Below are 26173 nucleotides of genomic sequence, written 5' to 3'. Positions count from 1 at the left end.
ACGGTAATTCACGCCCAAGCAAGTATGTGGCCCCCTACCTAAAATGAGTTTGACACACCTGTTCTACAACAAGAGCTAATTCATCCGGCTTATTAATAAGCAGGCTTTACTGAACTTTTCAACATTATAGACATTTTTCTCAAATGACACAGAACATTTTTGCAGACGGATATGTTGGAGGAGAAACTATAATCAGTAAAGACAATAAGGACGTTGCCGAAAGAACTTACTGGCTAACTAACTGAACTTAAAAGTGCACCCCATTTTATTCCCAGCATCTGTTGACTTGGCCCAGCCCGTTTTGCGTCATACAATCCACTAGATGGTGCATTAGACCACCACATGCTGAGACGACACAAATTCATTCGACTTAACCAATTCTTTGCACCTGGAAGGGTGAATGGACAAATAAGTCGGTGTGGGCTGTATTCTAGACTTTATTCGAAAGCAACGTCTTACACAGACGAGTGAGATTGGTTTGGTATTGGTGGTTTTATTCAGTCATAAGACGATTGACAAACAACGCTCCCTCTGGTCCAGTCTCAAGACAAACAAAAAGAAATATCCAATTGAGCGTAGATTCGCAGATGCAAAAACAAACAAAGTAACGAGAAAGGGACATGGCTTTGTGTATACAAGTGAAGCACGAGAAACAGAATAAAACATTTAAAGTAAACAAATGAATGAGCCTTAAAGAATGCATTTTACAAAATGCATTTTACAATCGCGATTCACCACTACCACGTTATAATATACTTTCAGGGATACTGATAATAATGACCTAGCCTGCACGCCGACACCTACACGCCCTCGAGCACCGCAGCACCGGCGGAGGTGGCCGAGAGTCCACCAGTAACATCGCAGAACGGATTACTTGCGCCGCAGCTCGCCCGGCGATTGGTCCGTTGACAGTTCTGTCACGCGATGACGTCAGGATCAGCACTGCCGGGAAGGTTGCTAAGTACGGGTTCCGTCCGAGAACGCTGCCGAGTTGTAGAGACCGACGGACGGACGGACACTCGATACGGACGGTGCACCCTTACCGACTGTTCAATTTCAGGTATGGACGCCTGCGGCTACGCTGCCGTGACACTTACTTCCACTCTGACTTTCCCCAAAGGCTCGTTGGATGTTGGGAGCGTGTTTTTCTTTTCTTCTTCCTGCCTGTTTTTTTTTGACAGCTCATATTTATTAGGCAACATTTATCAGCAAGGTTTGCGGATACATTTTATGGGCGCTTTACCTTCCTTGCCCCGGCGTTCAGGGGGCGTTTAATAACTGTTCTCCGTTTGGCGGTTTCGTGACTTTAAAATCGCGCCTGAGGCTGAAATCGTTCTCGTTATGATGCCCGTTTACACGAGGAGACGTCTTGCATGTAACAAAAGCCGCAGGTTCACGGAGGCAGGTTGAGGACCATTGCTGCGATGATGATGATAATGTCAAGTTCTTTCAGTATGGTCCGACACGACGTGCAGTTTGAGTTATTTGCCCCATCCGTCTTTGTTTTTCTGTTTCCGTCTCTCTCTCTCTCTCTCTCTCTCTCTCTCTCTCTCTCTGGTATCTGGGCCCGTGGGATCTTGTCGTCTTATCAATAAGCTCCACCAAAGGAGCACAGATTTGGTGTGCTCCTTTGTCGCCAGCTGACCGATTAGACCGCTTCTCTCAGTGTTTGTGTTCTGCCTGTACATGCATAGAGTTGGTGGATGATGATGTGGATCAGTTACTCTAATACGACTGGAAGGTTTATTTAGAATCAGAGGCATGCACACACTTTAAAAATGGGTTAAATGAGATTCAAACTAGACCATGTAAGTAGGAAGTGGACCAAACCGTTCAAGTGCTTACACATGAACCATTACTACATATCTTAAATGCTCATCATGACAGAGAAAACCAAAGTAACCATCCCCAGGGTTCATGCTTTAAATGAGTGTCCTCCTGGCACGCCGGAAAAAACACCAGCCCACCCACCACTGCAGAGAACTGGGTCAGCTCCCTCTTAGACAAAGAATAACTTTTTAGTTGTACTAAATGTGTGAATGGGGCTTTCATGAACTGACAAATGATGCCAAGCTTTGGTCTCTGGGCCAGATTCCAAGAGCTTGAAAGATCAGAGATGCTATGCGTTGGACCTAGTGATGCCCGGAAAGAAGTACATGAAAGTTATTGCAAAAAATATAACCGCAAGGCAGTCTGTTGACATCTAGTTCTTGTTCTTGACTTTGCATCAGAATATTCTCACAGTTGGGGCTAAAACAAAGGAGAGCCCACTTGAATGTAGGTAGTTTGTTGTGTGCACTTTGAGCCATCCAGTTAGGAGATAGCGAGCAGATATGTTCCACTGGTCAGTTTTTAGTTTTTTCTACTTTTATATATTTATATATTTCCTTATTTGTGAGTGTGGGTGTGTACATTTTAACCCCAATATAACTTAGATTTGACTCAATACTCCCATGTCATTCCGTCACGCTTAACTGTGGTCGTGTGTAAATGTGTCCTGTTTCTTCTGTCTACTGCACATCACAGGAATGGGAAACCAGTGAGTACAGCGACTTTCTATTGTGTAACGGATGAATGCTGCATGTTACATACTAGTCGAGGATTGTGATTATTTGTACGGTGCATCTCCCTACTTTCAGCCTTTTCAATCCTTTTGCTTTCTGGTTGTTTTTTCTGAGCAGCACAGCATTTTCACAGCACTTCACTGGTTCGCCAGAAGTCATGGAGGGGCTGTTCCTGGCCTATATGGTCATACAATACCTGCATGTGTTTCTCTCCTCTTCTGTCCCATACTTTGAAACGTGCCCCTATGTGTTCTAAACTATTCACAGCATTTGCTTGTATAAAAAGCTAACCCGCTTTACTCAACTTTATCCCAGAAGCCTCAATTTCTTGAAATATGTTCTTTGAAATGTGAAATGAGGTGGACTAATAAAATCCAAGTGTTTTTTTAAGGAGCTGTAGCTGCATGTTGTTGTTTTCTGTCAAATTCTACAATGGTTACAGCTAGTGACAAATAAGGGCCAGTTCATTCATAGATTTTAAGATTCAATATTACACATTCTAAGCACATAAATGATATGAATCTCAATTAATCTTCATATGAGTGAGATGATTACAAACAGGTAGTGGTTAGGAAGTATTCAATTTGGCTCTGGCGTCTGTTTCCTTATTATTTCCTAGTTATTTTTAGCCTTGAAGGCTGTTATTCCCAATTCACATGTACGTTAATGCCCTGTTTATAATAAAAATATGGATAGAGATGCAACTATTTTTTTAGTTTTTTTTAGTTGATCCATTTAATTAAATTTTTTTTCATTTTTTTCCATGCACCGTATAATTCATTTGTTTATAAAATGCCAAACGTGCTGACAAGAGCAAGTACGTCTTCACATTTAGGAAGCTACAACCAGCAAATGATTGTTATCTGTGCTTTACAAATGGTCAATTAGTATATTAACATTTTTTTTTAGGACAAGCTAGGCATTTAGTCAAAATAACACACTCAAAGTCCTCAACCTCGTATCCGGACCGTAGAAAGAATCTCAACAGTACAGAACGCACAAAAACCTCTCTATTCTTTTTACAAAAACTGTAATGTATTTTTTTGAATTAGTACGCGTTGACCCACTGTGGAACATTTTCAATGAAAACATTTTTTTAAAAGAATCCTTCTCTGTAATGTATCCTGGATTCTCAAAGAAAGAGTCCGGTGTAGAGTGGAAGATGTGCTAAGGAATAGAGTTGCAGTGTATTATGTATTGTTTTATGCTCCCCTAGAGTGCCCCAATAGGGCAGATTTACATTTGTTAGAATAGACTTCCTCTCAGCGCTTCCCCTAAGCACATGCCTTTGCATGCTGTTCCGTCACGCCAGGTTTAGAGCTACTTCCTTTTACTTTAGTTTCTTTTAATGACATGCAAAATGCAGCGGGGGAAATAATGAAGGCTATTAGTTGAAATGTTCCACTGTACTCTTTGTTCCTCGTACATTTGGGGACATGTTAAGTGAGTTCATAGCAGATGCTGTTTGGAGTGTCTAACTGGTCATGTTGTATCTTGAGTGTGATGTGTTCTTCAAATTATTTTCAAACAAAAGAACCCACTGCAGCCATGATTTCCACCTTAAAAGCAACCAGCCATTAGACACCTAAAGCAATGTTGTCTCTCAGATACAGCAGCAGCTCCTTTGGGTTTCCATGGCGACATGTACGACGCCAACTTCTGACAGTGCAGGCGGGCGAGAGGGGTGCCACATTTTTTGTGTGCGTGCGGCAATCAGTGACTGCACCTCAGTGCACGTAGAAGAGGACCCATCTTTATCGACGCGTATTATGATCAGCACATGAGCAGTATTACGCCTGCCGTCTAACGCCACTCGCTAATAATTCTGCATTTCAATGAGTCTACTCTGAACTAATAGGAGAAGCGTTAATTGTGTTATCATCTAAAGTCTTGAACAATATTGGTCTTGTACAACACGTTGCATCATCTCACACAGACTGAGTGTGAAGCAGCCAGGCAGGCAGCAGGAACAGAGGAGGAGTGAGGCGCGGTGATACGAACACCGCTATTTTAGTCTTCCAGGTCCTGAGTTCTAGACGCTTTCTGGGTTCAGATGACAACGACGCAGGGTCTTCTGATCAATCCAGCTCTTTGAGTGTGGCGAGGACAAACATCCAAAACCGACTTCTAGCAAGAGGGGGAAAAAAGTAGGGGTGGGGGAAAAAAATGGATTTTTCAATTTCTCTCGATTCTCTCTAGAACGATTCGGTCTCGATTCAGAAAAGTTAATAATCGGAATAAAAAAAAAAAGTCTCTCGCGCGAGCAAAAGTTCGTCTCGCGCGAGATATTTGCAGGTTAGTCTCTGCTCGCGCTCGAAGGTGTTTTCTACGCGCTCGCTGTTTTTCTTTTTGACAGTAAGAGGGCGGAGCCAGTCACCATGGTCTCTACACCTGATTGGTTACAAACCCCGTCTTTGGATTGGCTGGAGTGATGCATTCACACAACGCCCATTTCCGCAATGAAGAAAAGGGATTATGAGATAAAACGTTGTCAAAAAACAAACGCCCCCCTTCGGTAACCGTAGTAGACCGTAGATGACAACCAGCTACAACCATCATTTACCATCATTACCGGCACATTAAGAGCACTGCGTCCAGCTCGCAGACCGGTCCGTCAGTCTGAATCTGAATATCTTGCCAACTTCACCGAACTATGGAGGAGCCTGTGCATATCTTACCTCATTATTTCGATTTTCCAAAAAGTCGATCCATATTGAAAGTTGGCAAGATATTAACAGATTTGGACTTTTTTCCGGTATTTTACAAATACGGACCGGTCTGAGACTAAGACCAGCTTTTTCTTCATTTAAAAGAAATATGAATATTTTTTTTACATAGGCTACTTCCATATTGTGTTGAAATGCAAGCAGCATTGGTTCTTGCATTGTTGATAGAAAATCATATTTGTGACAAAGATTTTTTTTTTTCTTATAAAAAATTAGAGAAGGCAATTCATCTGTTGATTTGCTTTAATTATCAAATAAAGTAGGAAGTGATTAGCAACCTCTGAGTAGCAAACTCAGATTTGAGAAAATTTAGAAAATCGAGATGCATCAATAATCGTTTTATCGGTTTAGAATCGATAATCTGTTTAGAATCGAATCGTTGACCTCTGAATCGGAATCTAATCGTGAGGTGCCAAGAGATTCCCCCCCCCCTAGAAAAAAGTCCAATTAACCTTGTTTGTGTCTTTTTCCAGAGAAAGGAGGGTCTTTAGAATCTAATAGATGGAGGAGCATTTGAGTTTTGGCTCTTTGAAATATCTGCCTCCTCACACAGAAGCTCATCTTAAAGTGTTATCATTGTAAGATTGACGAGACTATTGTAACACTATAGTAAGCACTGGGGTTCCATGCTGCTCTTACACCATGTGGCTGTGGTATGAAAAGGGAACCATTATATTTGAGACCGTAAACCAGAGTGAAACTGTAGTTTACTGATTACCCCATTTGACCATGACTTTTAGCACGCCAGGTCATAAATTCCTTGCTTGCTGATCATAAAGATTGGTGAACATCACTGTAAGACTTTACTTTTCATGATGTGTCAGAATACAAAAAATGTAATTCCATACATTCGGAGCAGATCTTCTGCACTGGCGTCTGCCATGTTGAACATCTAAATGCAACAACAATGCAGAAACCACCCCAAACTCGCAAAGACAAGTTATCCTTTTTGCATCATTGTGCTTAACATTGAGTTGCTTTACTTCCTCATGGGATGAACACACACTCAAAGCACTAATGCAAACTCAGGCTACCAACCCCAAAACAACATAATAATGCTCAAATAGCACCTAAGTTTAACTTGAATCTTTTTTAGATGGTTAATATCAAGGACTTTAAATTTCCTGTATGAGTAGTTCCAGACATGTATCCATATACTGTTAGTGTTTTCCCATATGAAAAACAAATCCACAGACGTCATTAATCCAAGTGAAAAATCAAACTGTTAATTTCCTTTTAATACAGTACAGTTTGTGATGGAAAGTGTAAAACTATTGGTATTAATGAGCTTCTCCTCTTTTTCTCCACCAGTATTGTTTGTGACCGTAACAACAAGAATATGCCACTGGATGACGACTGCCATGTCTGGAAAAAGAAGACCACAGATGTGAAGGATCAGTATGACTTCAAAGAGGTCCTGGGAACGTAAGTTTGTTAGTCCGTGCCACTGGCACAACCACTTGTGTTTTAGCTTTGTATGATGTCAGTTGCACACTCGCAATGAAATCACCACCATAACAGAAGCTTGTGTTTGCATTTTATATGAATCAGTTGGCTGTTCTGAGATAGATATGGCACAGAGAATTTGAATTTGTTTTGTTTCTGACAACAAGACTTGAGTGTGGAATTGAATCTCTATGAATTACGATGCAAGCATTTATGCAGTTTGCTGTGTAATTGCTCAATCTGAACTAAGTACGTTTCTCTGTATTTGTAAATGTCAGTGCTCTATTCACACTGGACTGCTCCTGTCAGTCCCCCTAGATAAACCGCATGATGCTTAAGCTGACATAACCGGCTCTAATGGGAACCTGATGTGTTGCAGCAGCCCACATTTGGTAATTGTGTCAGTGCAAAGCCAGCAGTAGCAACAATGCTGTTTTTCATGGTTCCTATCACGTTTACTTATGCCAATGAAGGTGAAGTGGCACAGATCTGTTTGTTTTATTGCGCATGAAATTGCACCTGCATATTCAGCCTCAACTCTTTTTGGAATACTAAAAATACAGTTATTTGGGGGATTTAATTAAACACATTAAGACTTATTAATTAAGGAAATCTGAGAACCTCCCTAAAACATTTAAAACACAACATTTAAAGCAAATAAGTCTGTCCACGCTGGTTAACTATTTCCTTTAGGTTCCCCATGTACTCAGTCAAATGATGGTGATGATTACAAGAGGAATTTTGAGAATTTTTATTAGTTTGTGACATTTTTATAGGGACAATTCTTGGTAATCAAAAGGATATTTCCCATCAAATAAACAGGCTTATTTGGAAGGGGGTCAGTTTATGCAGTCTAGTCTCATGATTGCAATAAATTGCAGTAGATTTTCAGTAGTAGGATAGTGCTGCGATTATCTACATGAAGCTTCACAAGGTTCACATTTCTTGGTGAGATTATTGTCACAGCCTCTTACTGCATAGTTCATTTTTGCTTCTCATTCTATTACCGTGTGTTTACCTCTACATTGCTGGTGAGTGGGAGACCTTTGGGTGGGTATTTGTAATGTGAGGCATTTGTTTTATTTCTATTTTGAAGACATTACTGTGTCTGCATTAATATTGCCCCCATTCAGTCCCACGTGTATGCTGACATCAGGGTTTCATCATGGACAGGTCGCACGACTGACATAAGGCTGACGTATATGAACAGACTAGGTCAGTCTGAATGGCTGAACAGGCATGAGTCCATTTCTGCGTTGTGGAAATTCTTTTTCGATGTATTTGTTAGTTGATATTCAAGGATATTAGCAATATTTCTGTAGTAATGCTTGACCTGAAAAAGCAAGTACATAAGTGTACAAATGTAAATATCTTGAAGAAAGACATGCAAGTTAAATCCCTTATCAACAGCAGCCTGCTTTCCGAGAAGAGTCTTACCCCGTGGAGGAATGTTGGCATATGTTAGATGGGTCTGTGACTGCTTTCTATTTTATTTTCTTTCATGTCTTTTCCTTGGAATCGGTTCCTCTTCACTTTTAAGTGCAGTGGGTGTTCGTATACCCTGTATATATTCCATGTTTAAATTATGTTAACAGGTTATATTATTTTAACTATGGTACCTACACAGGACACTTGTCAAAACCCAAATGTAATTTGACACTTAACAATTGAGTACATTCCATCACCACGACAGAACCATCTCTGTCCTCTTGAGCTGCTGGGGCTCTCTTGTGGCTCACTGGGTTCTCCCTTCTAAATGGTCCTGTTACCCATCCTACAACAAAACGCTTGCACAGCTTTCCCAAATTGCCAGAGGCAATTTTGACCCCGGTTAGCTCTGGAAGAACAACTTACTTAAAGTGCACTGCAGTTGTTAACATTTTTTTCAATCCTCTGACTCCGTTTTATGACCCTTCACCATGTGTGCCAGGTGTCATGAGACGGGATGTTTATACAAGGTGCCTCCCTTGATGCACCTTCTACAAACAGCCACACTCTTGTTAGCCCAAGATTAAGATGTGTAAACACATTTTAGATTAAACCTAAGCGCATAATGTGAGTCTATTAAGCCATCTTTAGCCTCTTCAGTCATTGATACCCAGAGAATAGAAGATATATTGCAATCACTGAATGAAATGGACTAAAGGGACTTTCACAGTTACACACATTGCAACAAAGGTGTTGATGGAAACGTACCCTCCTTCTATATTGTGTAAACACACTTATAAAGGACAAATCCTGTTCAAAAGAAAAGCTCCAAAGGCTAAATAACCTGCGGCCAAATTTGCATATGCGTTGAACGGAAAATGCTTGATTATTTCAGATTCATGGGAATCAATCTAATTTCTAAAAGCACGTCTGAACAGATAAACCGGATTAGAAAGAGCCACCGGGATGTTCAGTTCACAGAAGTAAACCGGGATGAAATTACATGCTTAATGATTCACAACTGGATGTGGCTGGTTTGTGTGTACATTGGACATAAGCTAGGAATGTACAGGTAAATCCAGTCTAGAAGCATCAAGCCTTATTTAAGTTGTATTAATGCACAAGTACAACAAATGTTTGCATAAATGAAAAGGTGTGTCCGTACTTTCAATCCTGTCATTGTCATTCCTTCGGTCCTACACCTGCCCCTGGTTTGGTGCTGAGCTAGTAGATGGAGAGATCAGCAGCTCAGCTGTGTGCCACATTCATTCGCAATTGCTGGATTGTTGTCTTGGTAACAACAGGAGACACTTTCCATAATGGACTCAAACAGTCACTATGGAAACTAAGTCTTTTGATTTTGCTATTAATAATCATCCAACGGCTGCATATGTGTGCATTGTGCAAAAGATGAACTCTCTGTTTTACAGGAAAAAAACACATGACACACATACAGAAATTCCTCTTACTTAGATTTACTATATATGCCATATATAACCTCATTACTGAACATTATCTTTGTTATGTCTAAAACTCTTAAACGTGAAGCTATTCAAATCTTGCTGTCCCTCCGCTGACAGCGTATCAAATAGATTATCATTAAACACATTATTATTATTATTATTATTATTATTATTATTGGATGAAACTGTTCGTAAGTGTGATTACTTCTGTCAAATGGCTGAGTTTAGTGACACAAAAAGTAATTATCTAGGGACTTAAACCAGTGGTACTGAATCTCTGGCTGCTGCAGAATGTTTTTGTAATCAAAACAGATGGTAATGAATAATGCACACAGGGGCAACAGCGCTGTCACTGCAATCAACTCAGATGCCTCAATTTTGCCTTCCTTTTCTCATACCTACTTATGTTAAACCTCTCTCTCCCTCTCCCCTTTTCCTTGTGCCGTTGTGAATCCAGCTCCCCGACGCCTGCTCTGTCTCCTGGTTTCACATCAAGTTTTCTGTGGAACAGGGATCCCAGTGTGTTCTGTGTCCCTGTTTTAGCTCGATATAAGAATCATTTAACGGGGAGGCAGAGTATAATTAATCCACAGTAAAGCTCAAAATAACATGTCGGAATATGTCCTCAAAATCAACACCTATTTTACACAAACACACCCGACCATTTACTGACCCTGCACCTTCCGGCAAGCGTTGTTTAGCATCATGCAAACCCGCTTATAGATTCTCAGGATGTGTACTTACAAAAGTGATATTGATATTTTTTTGTATTTAGCTGTGACTATTAAATGAATGCAGAAACTATTTTTAGCACTGCACCAATCCCAAACAACTAACAGGTCATAGGTCTGTGGAAGTCATTAGATATCCTGATGTAACGTACTGCCAAATAAGTTATTGCAAATCCTTTAAAATTCTATAAGACAAAAAGCATCTCTTTATCATTCTTATTTTATTCTAATGTTCCCACACTCTGCTGCCAGCTTCAATGTTTCTCTACTGATGACAAATCAGACAAATGGGCTATGTTGCCTTTTCTGACATTTGAATGAATGCCCTGAGCAGCGAGGGGAAATTCTCTGTATTTTTAGCTCAAAACACATTTCTAAACACAGAGGCGATGGAGTAAGGGAGGAAGTGAAGTGAAGGCTAGGGGAGCGTGCTGTAATCATCTAAAATCGTTAGGGCTGATGGATCGGCCCCCGCCTGTCTCTGTCACTGGCAAACGGTGACCCAGCAGCCACTGCACTCGCAGGCCGTATGATCTGCTTATTGGCTGCGATTGATCTGAAGTGGTGTGTCCGTGTGAACATACGGTTAAGGGTGAGACGACACTTGCTGTGGTTATTTAATCTGCTCATTCTGCACTGATGGGTCTGAGTTTTTCTGTATCTCTTTCCTCTTTTTGTTTTCTTCTTGACGACCTTTGTCTCAAGTGTTTCTCTCCTCTACCTCCATCAATGAACGCATCACACATCTACTCTTTTTACAAAGCATGGATTCCTTTCGCCCCCATAGGCCGTTATATGTGATTTGACAGACTGAAGATATCTTTTTAAAACTTTAGCCAAGCATTTTTTGTGCATCACGACTACAGACTCGGGTTGTTTTTTCTTTACCAATACCAGCTTATCTGTTGTCAGTTGAGCGAAGACCACAAAGATGATGAAACACTCTGTTGTATTGTGTTGTAGTTTCATTAGACACGTATGTTGATGTTTCCGATCTCCCGATCTATATAGGATGCACAAAGATTTTTGTTCTTTTACTAATCATAAAGCCGGCTCGGACACTATCTGGCTGTCAGAAGAGGAACCTTTTGCTCCACTTGTGCCCGCCCACTTGTGCCTCTCTGCTAAAGTACATGGGCTTTAATGCTAATTTACCACTCAAACTGAGGGCTCTCTGCTGGTGGAGTGGAAAGATTCAATAACTCAACACTCATTGGGGTGTATATGTTTTTGTGAGTGCAGTTTTGCTTGCAGAGGCATTCGTGAATGTCTACAAATTGTGTGATGTGGGTAAGGCTTCGACTCTGTCTAAATATCAAATGCACTTGGATTACATATGAAATTAATACAAATGACAGATATTGTATGCAACTGGCAAAGGGTTATTCTCCATTTAGACCTCTCTTTAAATTGGAACAATTCAACAAGCATATTTGGTCATTTTTAATAGCAAGATTTAAATATTGATTTTATTTGTTTTTTCGTCAATGAAGCTTGAGATTCACGACAATTTATTAAAGGTCAGGTGGTGGCTGTTACCATAGGTGCAAGACACAACAGCATGCCGGGAGTCCTAACATGAATTATACATTTAAAGGAATAATGTTTTTAATACAGCTGTTTATTAATACCTGAACCTGATGAGTACAAGTTAGCGTTCAACTTCAACTCAAAAGCAGAGGATATTAAGGGAGGTTTTTGATATAACGTTGTCCTTTTAGAGTTTACTTGTCACATTTAACCTGAAACCGTTTATTATGTGCGCTATTAATCAGAATATATTTCAATCCATTGATTACAATAGGCAATCATCCAGAAAGCTAAAGGTGCAGTGGGTTGTGCTTTCTTTTAAATCAATCTTCATACAGATAACCTATTACAACATATTGCAGCTATTGCTTCTTCCTAATGAGATGAACAAGACTTGTATCTACTGTGAATCTTAAACATCAAAGCAATAATGAAAATTATCTTCCTAATTTCCAGATAATGAGCCAGCAGAGCAGCCTGTGACCGATCCATCTCTAACTACACTTTAATATCGGCAATCAGTTCTGTAATTAAGAGGTGCGGACACACATCCCACATAAGAGGTTTGGGGGAATTTTAGTCCGGACTGATTTTTCGTGTGCTGATTTAGAATCAAATTCATTCAAAATGATGATTAACAAAGTGGTTCCGACAAAAGGAAACGGCAACCTTTTATAGAGCAGATGAGTCTCCCAGCACGAGCACCGTCCCACGGCATCTATTTTTCATCTGTCTCTCTGTGCTTCTCTGTTGCTGTCTGTATCCCAACTCTTTCCCTCCCCCCAAGATTGATGTTATATTTATATCACATATATATTTTATATTCATTGTAATATCTGTTATTTCAATTCAACTCTTCATCTCCCATTTAATCAAATCCCTGTTTTTCGGCCCTGACATGCACACTACTTGCCTTTTCTAGGAATTGCTTATCAGAATTTGTCCTTTCCTTGTTTAGCTGCTCTCTAGTTACAAGGTGTGATTGTGTCCAAGCTGTAGGATGAGAACAGAGATAATACCTTCTTTATCCGAGGGGAGGTGGCGTACAAAGTGCCCTGCACCTCAAAGCATATGTAGGACAGCATTTTACCATGTCTGCGCTTCTAATTCTGTCTCAGCCATAAATACTTTACTTTTAGTTTGGTGCTCAGACATTATTTGTGCTCCAAAGGTGTGCAGATAGCATCCTGGTCCACAACAACTATCAAAATCAAATTCATTCCAGCAGTCAAGGATTCGTGGGAATGACAGTTTAACCGTTTGGGTTGGGAAATCTTTCCAAACAATCTGGAAAATCCCCATTCCTTCCTTTGGAACCCCCGGCACTTCAGTCCTGCCCTGACCTAATTCCAATAGAAGTCTGTCTCAGCATAGCACAGCTCAGCATGGCATAGCCTCTAGTTCCTGGAAAACACACACACGCACACGCACACGCACACACACACGCACGTATGCCCAGTCCCACTGTCTGGCCCACTTATGCATCTCCATCTGCTCACAGCAACATATCCGCCCCTAACAATTTGAAGTACACTTGCAGGCTTGTCTTGTACATCTTCCCACAGCAAATCTTATAATCCGCCATTGGCCTATAATCTCTGAGCTGTCCACAGTTACGAGCTGTCCACATATCAGCAAACTGACCCCAGAAAACGTCCGGAGAGAAGCATTATTTTTTGCTTTGCAGTTAAATTACAATCCACTTTCTGATTTGGATAGTGACGTGTGTGTGGAATTAAGTTGCATTAATTGAGCCACTAAACGGCCAATGTGTAAACTCAATATCTGCATCCACAGCAGAGGAAACGTTACTAAGCACTCTGTTGGAATCATGTCTCTGCCATTTCAGGCTAAATAGTTTAGCTCTCTAGAGGTTTGGGATGCTTCAGCAGCTACTTGCTAATTTGGTCTCTCTTTGCTGTTAGGCTAGTTTATAGTGGGTTCATCTAGGCTTTTTAAGACTGGCCCATAGAGCTTTTGAGACTGAACTAGAAAATGACCATAAAACCAAAAGCAATGAGTTAAATATGGCTGACATGTTTGTGTAGAAATAGAGTTTGTACTAGAGCCCCTCTACTTAAAACATTGTTTTAAACAAAGGACACAGTTACTGGCAGTGTGTCAAACATATTAGAACCATGGCAACACTTATATTAAGGGATTGTGAAGATATACCGGCATATTAATTTTTTTTTATCAAAGTCGACTAAATGGAACCCTTTTTTATTACATTTGGGAAATTTGTTTCTATTCATTCAGAAATGTTTTGTGTTTAGCACCAACCAAAGCAATAATGGGCAGCAGGTGGATGTTTCTTGTTCCACATATGTTACATTAAGTTGCTCTATATCTTCCATTGCAGTAGTAGAACTATCTCGTAGTGCTTGTCTACACTAAAGCCTGGTTTAGAAAGTGTTTAGATTTGGAAATTGTGGGCAATAGCCCGTCAGTGAAGTGTGTTTCATTGGCATGTAAATGTTTGCTATGCTAGAAGCTCAGGACATTTACATTTTGTCCATATTTTTAAAGTTTTTTCACTGTTAATTTCTGAGAACACGCCCATCACTTGGGTGTGTGTGTGTGTGTGTGTGTGTGTGTGTGTGTGTGGGGATGGATGGATGGATGGATGGATGTTTCCCATGACGGGGATAAGAATGTCCTGCGAGGCTCGGCAAGCGAAGGTGTTTACCTCATAATCCAGTTGAAGCCTTCCCTGGGCTTAAACTGTCGGCAAACTCGCACTACTCAGCATTCATGAAGTATTCATACCTATTCTGCCCATCATATTTTCTGGGCCTGCACTGTGCAAGGGGCAGGGTTGAAATGGACTTTTTTTTTTTTTTAATCCACTGGAAGGTATTTTGCCCTCATCAACTAACCTCTGTTCCACAGCTGGAGAAAAGTATCTTCTAATGTCAATCCTTATTGTAGTAAATTATTGTAATGTTTTGAAAGGCTCTTGAATGAAAGGAGAGACAATGATTATTTTTGAAGTATTGTGATGTTTTTTTTTTCAACAGTTTCTTTGTGACTAAATTTCTATCAAACTTAAAATTTAGCAAAATTTCACCCTCCCCTCTCTCTCTCATTTCTGCATCAATCATTTGATGATACAACAGTGAGCTGTTGTTCTAAGTAGGCGCCATTGGCAGTATATTTAGGCGCACAACTTCTGGCTTGCAAAATGTACAGAATTGATCTGTTTTAAAATGGTGTTGTATATGAGATAGCTGCTTGAAACAATCGAAATGTTCCTTTGCAGGTCATTGATTTTCATAAAGAAGGAATTGTTGTCTGGGACTGCATACCAACAATGTGCAGGGCCATTTGAAGACTGGTCAAGGGGAAACTATTTTTGTTTCTGAGGCTTTTTTTCTGAGGTTCAGCTGAACTCCTTGTTTCACTGATTGTAATTAGGGAAATAATAAAAAATCGTGGGTGTTGCTCTGTCATAACCTCACAAGAGAACTATGAGGCAGTGGAACACATTCACAGATTCACAGATTTTCCCAATGTTTTTGTGCACCACCATTTTGCTATTTGAAACTTTTTTCGTTTCGGTGGGAGCATGGAGAATGTCAACTAAATCCTCCAGATGATACAACGGAATTTCCAGCACTGACAACCTCCTCCACACAGCTGGATTCAGGCCAAAGCTAATGGCCTCTGTGACAGTTTTACGTGTTGTTGTTACTTTAATGAGCAAAAGGGTTCAGGAAGGTTTATGTAGGTCACTCTGGAAAAGTATGTTAAGGAACCCCAGATTAAATCTATTTTTTTTTTTAATAGTGTAAGAAAGATGCAATTAGTAGTGTATATAGCTGTCACTACTTGTTTTAACTGGTGTACCTTCTCCACCTTCTAGATGTATCCACTTTCAAAACCGAATCCCCCAATCCACCGTTGTGGAAGTCAATGTAAATACATCAGCACCAACATAAACATTTGTAAGTCGGAAAGTACACGCCTTGTGCATGTGCATGGTGCACTTTCATAAAACACACTCTTAACTTCCTGTTAAAACTCCCTGAAGGTCTGCCTGAGGAAAACAAACCATTCCCACTTAAGATGATTGTGGTTCTTCTCTGCCCACACATACAGCTATATGTGGCTGAGGAGATACTGGAAGACTGCTGACATTCAGTTTGCAAAAGTACCCCAGCAGCTAGTGGTGCAGGTTTATTGGCAGTACTGTTAGATAAGTACTGAGTAGATAATAGCCTGTTCCAAAACAAACATTTGGCTGATGAAGAGTGGACTGTGCATGGAAAACATAAGAGGAAGCATGACTAAGATCTGATGTGCAAACTTCCCAGTAAACTTCCCACACTTACATCCAGAAAAGTTTCTCTCTTTAGATGAGGTTTGATCGATCTTTGTTACTCTGGGACAATCCTGCCATATATTTCACACTTTGCTCAGACTAATTCTGTATTCATGTTAGAAGGGTATTTTCGCTCCGTGCACAATGTGTTTCCTCACAGTTCTGTTACTAATCGTGTTGGTTAATAAAGTTTATTCTAAAGTATAATTGTGGGTTTGGATTCCACGCAGTTATTGTCGAAAACCTCTCTGAACCTCGGCCAAAAACCCAGGAGGTTGTAAAAAATGTCTGACTGCTGTTAAATGGGGTCATGGTAAAATGTTAAAAATAACATGCCAGTTAGAAACTTTAACTTGTTTTCCATTATTGATTGTAGTTGGCAGAGAGACTCGTGCAGAGAAAATGAGGAAGACATTAATTCTAAAATGGTCCAGTTAGAGCTAGTACCTGTCCAGTATCTATGTACATATTAAAGCATGCTTTACTGGATGATTTAATGTCAAAATGCCTGGTAATTAATGACATTACTCCTAGTAATTATCCCTCACATGTATGCTGGATTGAACAATGCATGGTTAGCTGCTCTGTTTATGGTTGTAATATATTTGAATGATGAACTGTGTGATCCACACATTTGTATAAATGAACAAGCATTTGATAATATTTTGATATTGTTGCTTCAAATTCATCTTGCAAATTTTTCCCTTCTCCAAAAGTTGACTCACCAGCAACCAAAATACTTCAGGAGTTGGCTCAAGTTAAAAAATAAACCCAATCTGGCATCACCAGGCTAAAATTTCAGAATTGTAAGTGGCCAAGTTATCACAAGGGTTTGGCCATCAAAGCAGGGTTTTCCCTTTTTTTTTTTTTTTTTTTTTTTTTTTACTTCTCCACAATGTCACAGCATTTGAAGAGCTCTGCACGCAAAGATAAATGAACTGCGGTGTAACCAAGTGTCCTGTGTGTTTGTGTCTCAGGGGAGCGTTCTCTGAGGTGGTCCTGGCAGAGGAGAAGAGGACCCAGAGATTGGTGGCTATCAAGTGTATCCCCAAGAAGGCTTTGGAGGGCAAGGAAAACAGCATTGAGAATGAGATCGCAGTCCTGCACAAGTAAGTGGACCTTATTTTCCTTTAGTAGTCAAACAAACCAAGTACAATGCCAAGTCTGTAGTGTAACAACGGACTTTTACATGTTGGCCCATGTGCAGCATTAGCCTGCATCTCGAATACAAACAACAAAAATGGCACATTTTTCCTCGCTGTATCTCCATTACTTCATCATGTAAGTTGTGTCACATTACTAGACATCATACATGCCGTACATGATATATTCTGTACCAATATGCATTGAAAATCATCTTTTCACTCATTGTGATCATTGTAAGACTGATCCATATATTTGTATTTATATATTCAGTAGAATATATAAGAAAGGGCCATTGCTCTCTCCAAGTACTGAAGGAAAATTAAAAACTTTCTAATCTACTGGTTTCTAAGTAGAGAATTCAAAACCCACTTGTATTTCAGGAATGAATTTCCTAGTTAATCAAACTAGTTTCTACTGAACAAATTTTCCCTGTGAAACCTGTTAACCTGCATTTGCAATACAGGTTGCCTGCACTTAAAGGACATGTTTTTAACCTCATTATGGTGGTGTGACAAGAAGTGTTTTATAAAATGGATGTAGCAACCCTTTTTAATTTTAGTACACACAACAGCAAAAACAATATTTCAGTTGACTTACATACTGTAATTGTGTACTTGTGTAGTGGTTCAAACGTATTGTCTTCAGACGAGGAGAATTACATAGCATCGGGAAAATGATCTACATTGCGTCCCGAGTTATTTTTAGAGCTCCTGTTACCTGGGTTACAGCACTCCACTCCAAGCCAATATTCAGCTATGATCCGTGCATAGGTGAGGCTGGAGGAATGAAAGAGGCGGGCGTTTGTAAGCATGAAATCATTGTCAGCTTGCCTTCGTCTGTAGTTTGAACTCGTATAAAGATTTCATTACTCATTTTAACACGTCACCCTCAAATCCCCCTAGGTACACAGAGCCTGGGACAAGGTCTGACTGAGTTGTATTTCCTTAAAGCTGCATTTACCATTTTTTTTTTTCCATATCCACAGTGGATCAAATTACCCCACTTAATGTGAAATTATTGTTTTTCCAGAAATCATCATCTTGAAAATATATTTCCCCCTTTTGGATTATTCAGTATAGTTAATGGTGTAGTCATAGCCAGTTGTTCAGGGGAAAACAACCAAACTGACAATCAGTCCGAAATATTGATTAAAATTGATTTTGTACCTTTACAGTGACGTAAACCAGCTCTCTTGTTTTGACCACAGAAGACACCTAAAAGTGTTCTTACATAATAAACATGGTCATACTGAAACGGTAGCAGAGGATCATGCAGCCCACACTATCTCCCCTCCTCCTTCCTGTGATTCCTTGATTTTTCTTCAGTTGTTCTTGTCTCTCGCAGTGATTTATTGTTAACTAAATGTTTCCAACCTGTGCAAACCAGTGGTCCCGGTGTTCTGAATTGAATATCAAAATTAGTTCAATATCAATTTCGTGTCTAATAGCCCAGTTTGTGTTAGATAAACTCAGCCTGTTTGTTGTAATGGTGTAATGGTAGTTTGATCTAGAGCAAATATTTACTTAAGCGCAGACATGTGCATATACGGTGACTCATCACATGGTGCTCACTCATCTGTATTCGTGCCGGAAGAGTTGGTGCAATGTTGTTATTCTGAAAAAACTTGTTAACATGAAACGTCAAGTGGGTCGTTCTCAATTAATGTTTATCTCCTAATAATTGTGTGTGTCGGACCACCAGCAGAAACACCTCCTCTCACTGCAGGGACTTTGATCTTGCAAATTTTGTAAGAAGTATTCATTATTTTGTCACAGAAACTATAACAAAAATACCAAAAAATAATAATTACTAATAATAATGAATCCATTTTTTATCCTTCATACTTAACCGCGTCCATCTTTCATTCCGCACTGAGCAGAGCACATACATGAGGACGCCCACGTATTTTTACAAGCAGATTGTCAGAGTTCATTGTTGTAATCCTGCATGAGCTCATATTGACTCAGACTATACACAGTTACCTGTGGTACAGCTCAAACACATGGCTTTGTGGTTTTCTTCGTCCTCTTGCATCCAAGCACATATTCATAGTACATATACTGAGGTAAATTAAACATAAGGGTTACACATAAATGATGAACACAAGAAAGGTTTGTTAGGTCTCAAGGCTACACATTCTTTGTTGTGAATATAAACAAAACTTTTGTTTATAACCTTTATTAAATTGAGAGTATTTAAGTGGTCACAAGGTAGTAATATGATGATAATAAAACACACACGTTGACATGGATCTAGGTCAGGGTATTGTCTCTGATTTTCTGATATTAATGCTGATATGGTAGCATGTCAGAAGTCCGGTAACAAAAAAAAAACCTTTCACCATAATGGCCCTTACTTTTAGAAACAATAACATGGTTTTAACTAAACAAGCCGCACCAAATACAAGCAACAATGCAATACATTTGTCAAGGATTGGCCACGCATTGACAAGGTACCAGGTACTATATTAAGGAAACAAAATTCTGAATACTATTGCCATTCAAAACCAAACCTTACAGGTACACTATTATGGTAAAGGTGAAACCATTTTTTTTCAAAGTAAAATTGAAAAGTTTAAAGCTACTTTGCTGCTTCATGATGCAAAAATACACTAACAGCAACTCTAGTTTACAAAAAAACTCACCAATGTGATATTAACATGCAATCTGCATCATTAATAAGTGAATATGAGACTCTGTGTATTGACCCGCACCAGTGGACCCTTTATTAGGTAATGCTGACACCCAGTGAAGCGCATGTGCTCATTGGATGAAACTCTGTGATGGATACACTGACTGTGGAATCTGGTCAAATACTAATGGCTGAATAAAAAAAAGTTTTCCTTTTTGTTTTCGCAGGATTAAACATGCCAACATCGTATCTCTGGAAGAGATATTTGAAAGTAAATCACACCTCTACCTTATCATGCAACTGTGAGTATTCGCGTGTGAGTATGTGAGTGTTTAATGCATGTCATGTTCATGTTCATGTCATGTTATGTTTCAAAGTCTCAATGTGCTGCACGTCTCATGCCACATGCAATCAGGCAATGGTTTATTATTGACAAGTGATTATAAAATCTTGTCAGTCTTTGACACTTCCACAAGGGGAGGAGGAGATGGCGGGAGGGGTGCGTAACAGCAGCGTGAACGTACTAGAGGTGGTGAGACAATCTTATTTAAAGAGACAACAGCAGGAGACTGGCACACAATGCAATTGCTTCATTTTGCTATTTGAATAAGTAATATCATTGCTGATATCATGATTGACAGGCCCTAACAATGACAGCAGCGAAATAATGAGTGTGCATGTGTGAGGAGTTAATAGTAATCATACAAATTAACTACAAGCCTAAACACAAGTGAGTCTTCCTTACTGAACCTATACTAGAGCTTCCTTTTAATGCACCCTGTAACACACACAAGGCCATGTTATACCTACTTATGAACACAAGTGGTGAGTTTGTAATACGAAATACGTTTTATGTTCTCTCTGAATAATGGACTACCTTTCTTTCACCAATGTAATGGATGTACTCATTGTTACCTAAACACAAGTGAGTCTTCCTTACTGAACCTATACTAGAGCTTCCTTTTAATGCACCCTGTAACACACACAAGACCGTATTATACCTACTTATGAACACAAGTGGTGAGTTTGTAATACGTTTTATGTTTTCTCTGAATAATGGACTACCTTTCTTTCACCAATGTAATGGATGTACTCATTGTTACCTTGACCTAACATCTAAAATATGTTGCACATACAACTTTAGAAAATTATTTTGCTTCTCCTCCTTTTCTTGTTTTTCTTCATTTCGTAACGCGTGTTAAGGAAAAAAGTGTCTGTTTCATATTGTCTGCTAAAAACAGTTCCAGATTATACTGTTGACAGGGTAAAGTCTCCATCTAGTGGCTTCTAAGTATACTATCAAGCAGCTATTATCACACCATGTCAAACATTTTTCACTCCGCAAGAAAATAGTTTTTTTCGGTGAGCGATATGTAATTGCAGTACCTTTCATTAACAGTATATTAGCAGTATTAACATGTTAAACAAGTTTCCTTTTTCAGATTTGTGAGGATTTTCTTTAACAAAGTCCTTAATGCCACCTTCAACTCTGGAACTTGTTGATTTTTATGTATTTTCTTTACCATATGCCTGTTCATCCCTATTCTTTTGATGCATTCATTACCAAGGAAAATCTTTAGCTGTCCTAATGGACCAAAATAGTTTCCACAAGTTTTACTTCGACCAAGGAATCTCCCTCTTTTTTCCAGGGTGTCTGGCGGGGAACTCTTTGATCGTATCATAGAGAAGGGCTTCTACACGGAGAAAGATGCCAGTAAGCTCATTCAGCAGATTCTAGATGCTGTCAAATACCTCCACGACATGGGCATTGTACACCGTGACCTCAAGGTCAGTCCTGTGATAGTAGAGCGGTAGGAGAGTGTTTCCATGTCTCGTGTGATGGCACTCTCCTCAGCTCTCTGTCTTTGGTTGTGTCCATCCTGTTTGCAGCCGGAGAATCTCCTTTACGACAGTATGGATGAAGACTCCAAGATCATGATCAGTGACTTCGGTCTGTCTAAAATTGAGTGCTCTGGCAGTGTGATGTCAACAGCGTGCGGAACACCTGGATACGTTGGTAAAGAAGTCAGAGACATCTTGAACAGTCTCTTTCAATAAACCAGTTTTACAAGGCAGGGAACCCTGTTTCACACATTATAAGCTCAATGGCAATATCTGAATGAGGGTACTGCAATGCTAAATATTTCATAAAACACCATCTACAGCTAGAAATAATTGTATCCCAGTTAAAAAAAACACTAATTCTGTAATTTACACACTAATCGTGCTTAACGTGTGTCAAACACGTTAAACGTCTCTCTTAATTAACTTGTACTACCTTGTTTTGTTCTTTCAGCCCCTGAAGTGTTGGCTCAGAAACCCTACAGCAAAGCAGTGGACTGCTGGTCTATTGGTGTTATAGCCTATATTCTGTGAGTACACTTTGTGGGACATGAATCTAGCCCAACACATCATGGATACATGTCAATGGTGCACTCATCTCCATGTTCTGCATGCTGGCCGCTTTTGTAACTTTATAGTTGTTTTATAAAATTGGGGAAAGCATGACGTCTGCTCTGTACTGTGTCTCAGGTTGTGCGGTTACCCTCCGTTCTACGATGAGAATGATGCCAAACTGTTCGAACAGATCCTGAAGGCAGAGTACGAGTTTGATTCTCCTTACTGGGATGACATCTCGGATTCAGGTATAGCTCTTATCAAGCCAATTTTCTTTAGTCCTCAAAAGGGACTAATCTAAATGTTTCTTAGAGGAAACAAAAAAACGGTATATTTTGCTTTAGATGTATATGTGATTAGAAGTATAATTTTTGTTTTTCAAGGTGCAAGATCTAAACTGGTCACCTAGGCAACTCTATTATTAAAGCACGTCAAGAAGTTCCCTAACCTCGGATCACCTTGAAAACTTCCCTCTTTGCAAAATGCAGACCTTCTCATCCAGCAGTAAAAATAAGTAGGCAGCCAGGTCTTGTTCGCATCCACTCAGCAGCCTGACACATCTCACCTTGAGCGAGGCCAAGTACAAGACCGAGATGTGTTTCAGAGTCAGTCAAACTCTTTCTCCTACAGAAAGAACTTTCTAATTTTTTTTCTCTCTAAATTAGCAAATAAAGTATACAATCCCCACCTTCCTGGCTCTTGAATTCCTCCTGGAATTGTTTTGGGCAAGGATCTCTTTTAGTCATTTAGAACAAATCGGACAATTCATTCAGCTGCAGATTTTTCCGGCACATTACCTCAAGACTGCTTTTTTACTGTTTCAGTACACTGTTCACTTGAATATTGTTGCATCTCTTTAACTGGTGACATTTGAAATATTACGATTTGTAACCTTTTTCTTTTTAGCTAAAGACTTTATAATCCACCTGATGCAGAAGGACCCCAACATCCGATACACCTGTGATCAGGCTCTGCAACACCCCTGGTACTGGTCATGTACTCCTCTAAAACGATTCACTCATTCTGTTGTCTGGTTCAAACTGACACTTAAGCTTCAGTGATTTTTCCTTACTCTGTTTGTCAGGATCGCTGGCGATACTGCTTTGGAAAAAAACATCCACGAGTCCGTCAGTGCTCAGATCAAGAAGAATTTTGCTAAGAGCAAGTGGAAGGTAAGTCAGACAGATTTTCTTACATGCATGATGTATGCCATATTAACTCTTTGTTAATTTTTTTTAATTTAGTTTATATTGAAAGAATATGGTTTTAATTGACCTTTTGGAAATGGAATGTTTGATTTATTAGACACATTAAAGATTTGACTGCAACAAATTTATTGGGTGAAACTAGGGTCAAGACTGCTCAAGGGTTGTGAGATAAACCTTTAACCATCTGTTTCTACACTTGATTGGTGTGTTGAGGAACTTCAAGTGTGAAGCTGTTTGGCTGAGTGGTTCCAAAGAAAGCTGCAAGCATTCAGGAAAACAGGCTTTTCAATGGTTTAAAACTCTGAGAAGGTAAAAATCATTCTTTAATTGAGCTGATCCCAGCTCACAATGAGGAGTTTCTTCCGCTTGGAACATTGTTTGGTACCCGTTTACCGAACAAAGAGCTTGAAGGATATTCTAAAATACAACCCGTCACAGCCTGTTGACCTTCTGCTGTCTGGTACTGACACGAGTATACCAGAGCAGCTTGGTCCCTCATGCTGTGAGACTCAAGTTATCCTCCACACACTACCATGAAAAAGTTAGTTCTAGCTTTTTGTTTTTCTAACATAGCCAAACCACTGCTTTAAGCTGATGTCAGGTATAGTCAGAGTGTTTGCCCTTTAAAGGTGCAAACGAATGCAATGCAGGGTTTTCTCATTTATATCGCCTTCTTGTCCCCTGCAGCAAGCATTCAACGCCACAGCTGTGGTCCGTCACATGAGGCGTCTCCAGCTGGGCACCAGTAGCGAGGGACCCAACCCCAGTTTGCCGGAGGAAGATGCAGGTACCACCTGTGGTTATTGGTGCTGCTCCATTTCCATTGTGTCATTTTTTTTCTCTCACACAGTGTAACCACAGCATTCAATAAACAGCAGTTTACTGGAACCGTTGCCCCTGTTGCATGCACAGGGACAAATGTTTGACTGCAGCTATTACCATTCCTAAGTCAACACACTTATTAGATGAAAGAAAAAAACAAGCACAGAACTGATAGTACGTCCTATTTCTCTCTCAGAGGCCTGCGAGGGAGGGTGCTCCCAGAACGTCGAGGGTGGAGCTGACCCCATCTCCAACTGCTCCTTTCGCTGCCACCCAACTAGCAGGGTGTGATACCTGCACCTGTTCCACTTAGTTACCTGACCAATCCCAGCATTTTTCAAAATTGAACCCTCTCGGTGGAAGCACCATTTCCCCTCCCCCCACCCCCTTATCTGGTTCGGAACACTGCATAATTCCAACCTCACGCCTGCAGGGGGGGCAAGCCTGTTCAGCCTTAGAAGGGGATTAAAGGAGTGAATAAGTAATTTGAGGCTAAAGGAGTAGGGAGACTTGAGGTTAATCATGCACCGAAGGATTACTTCAACAAACCAGGCTGGTAGTTTGAGATAAAATGAAATGGGGAGGAGATACAAAAGAAAGGGAGGAAGATAACCTTCTCCACCAGAGAGTCAGGGGATCGTTTTTGCAGAAACAGGACAGAGCTTCTTGGACAGTGTTTTTACCCATGGTCAATTTCTCCCTTTGTTTTATTGTTTTATATATTTCTCGGTTGTCTTTTTAACGTCCAGCAGTGCAAATCCAGAGACGATGTCTGCATGATCAAGAGAGTCTCCCCCGTTGCATGTTTTGTCATGTTAGAAATATATCCTGTCGCAGTAATGCAGTACAATGCAAATTATGGGGTGTTGTGTGCAAAGTTGTTAAAGGATGAACCACATAGTGCAACATAGCTAACTTCTCTATGTTGACATCCACTTGAGTCAAATCTTCTACATTCTATGTCTTTAAGTCAAGCTTTTAGACAATCGGTACGGAATAGTTTATGCAATGAAAACTCCATCTATCTACTCTGTAGCCTTTTTTGAGGCAATGTATTGTTTCCATGCAGCGGTTAGGTTTTTTGAGAGGCAACATCTTCTCTTTTCTCGACCCAGAACCCCTTTAACCACTCAAGCACAGGGATATATCTTTGTCTAAGGTGCCTTTACTATGAGAAGTATATTTTCAGGTGGCGTCTGAAGTTTGTCGGTTTCTTAAATGACAGACTTTTGTATGTATCACATTTCATGCTTTTTGTCTCAGATTTGAGTACTGTAATCTCCGATGGCAGGGCTTGCATACGTACTGTACAGTGCCATTATAGTTAAAGGGATATTAAGATGAATTTGAAACTGTCAGATACATTTCTGGCAAGCTTCATTTTTTAAATTATTTTTTTTATCCCTTATGGATTATTTACATTTAGCCTGCTCCCTCAATGATACAGATTAAAGTACCGTGTTCATGAATTTAAATACAAATCCTTGTTCACTTTGCGCAAAAAAATTGTACTTTCAAACCTTAAAAATATTAATCAGTGTGCTTACTTATGCTGGAGACTAGGCTGACTTTGACGGTTTATTTTGGTTCTGTCAATGCAAGACGTCTAAACAAAAACTGAAACTAAAATTTGATATGCATCTGTTACTCTGTACTGTATTGTACCCTTTGTCTCTTCATAAATTATTTTACAGGCGCATTTCCTCCCATCAGCAGCCTGTTTAGAAAGGAAACTCAAATTAAAGGATTTAAATATG

At 39.8% G+C, this 26173-nt stretch overlaps 1 protein-coding gene and 1 long non-coding RNA gene across 3 annotated transcripts; one reads left to right on the top strand and one right to left on the bottom strand.

Annotated features, from left to right (window-relative positions):
* Nucleotides 1-890: 890 nt before the first annotated feature.
* On the top strand, nt 891-26173 carry camk1b (calcium/calmodulin-dependent protein kinase Ib). 2 transcript variants are annotated; one of them, XM_040203642.2, is made up of 13 exons: nt 910-1060; nt 2527-2539; nt 6602-6715; nt 17190-17321; nt 20217-20291; nt 21639-21777; nt 21880-22006; nt 22286-22361; nt 22522-22634; nt 23293-23371; nt 23471-23558; nt 24282-24381; nt 24613-26173. In XM_040203642.2, the coding sequence occupies exons 1-13, from the start codon at nt 925-927 to the stop codon at nt 24705-24707; spliced, it is 1287 nt and encodes a 428-aa protein (XP_040059576.1). In that variant the 5' UTR covers nt 910-924; the 3' UTR covers nt 24708-26173. The 2 variants fall into 2 exon arrangements, with proteins under 2 accessions (XP_040059577.1, XP_040059576.1); XM_040203643.2 differs by lacking the exon at nt 2527-2539 and having other exon boundaries at nt 891-1060.
* Nucleotides 1060-1371, bottom strand: LOC144388949 (uncharacterized). The gene is made up of 2 exons (XR_013453209.1): nt 1244-1371; nt 1060-1164 (listed from the first exon to the last, which is right to left on the bottom strand). It is a non-coding gene; the product is annotated as an uncharacterized LOC144388949 (long non-coding RNA).

The sequence above is a fragment of the Gasterosteus aculeatus genome, chromosome 17, assembly GCF_964276395.1.
Source record: "Gasterosteus aculeatus chromosome 17, fGasAcu3.hap1.1, whole genome shotgun sequence".
Classification (NCBI taxonomy): domain Eukaryota; kingdom Metazoa; phylum Chordata; class Actinopteri; order Perciformes; family Gasterosteidae; genus Gasterosteus; species Gasterosteus aculeatus.
The sequence above is the reverse complement of the archived record's forward strand: the minus strand, read 5'-3'. Positions and strand labels throughout refer to the sequence as shown.

Bases quoted from the DNA above. Each gene is read 5' to 3' on its own strand.
- camk1b (XM_040203642.2), top strand. From the start codon at position 925: ATGACGTCAGGATCAGCACTGCCGGGAAGGTTGCTAAGTACGGGTTCC. The intron at 22,007-22,285 runs GTAAAGAAGTCA...TTGTTCTTTCAG, and splicing joins CGGAACACCTGGATACGTTG to CCCCTGAAGTGTTGGCTCAG. The intron at 24,382-24,612 runs GTACCACCTGTG...TTTCTCTCTCAG, and splicing joins TTTGCCGGAGGAAGATGCAG to AGGCCTGCGAGGGAGGGTGC.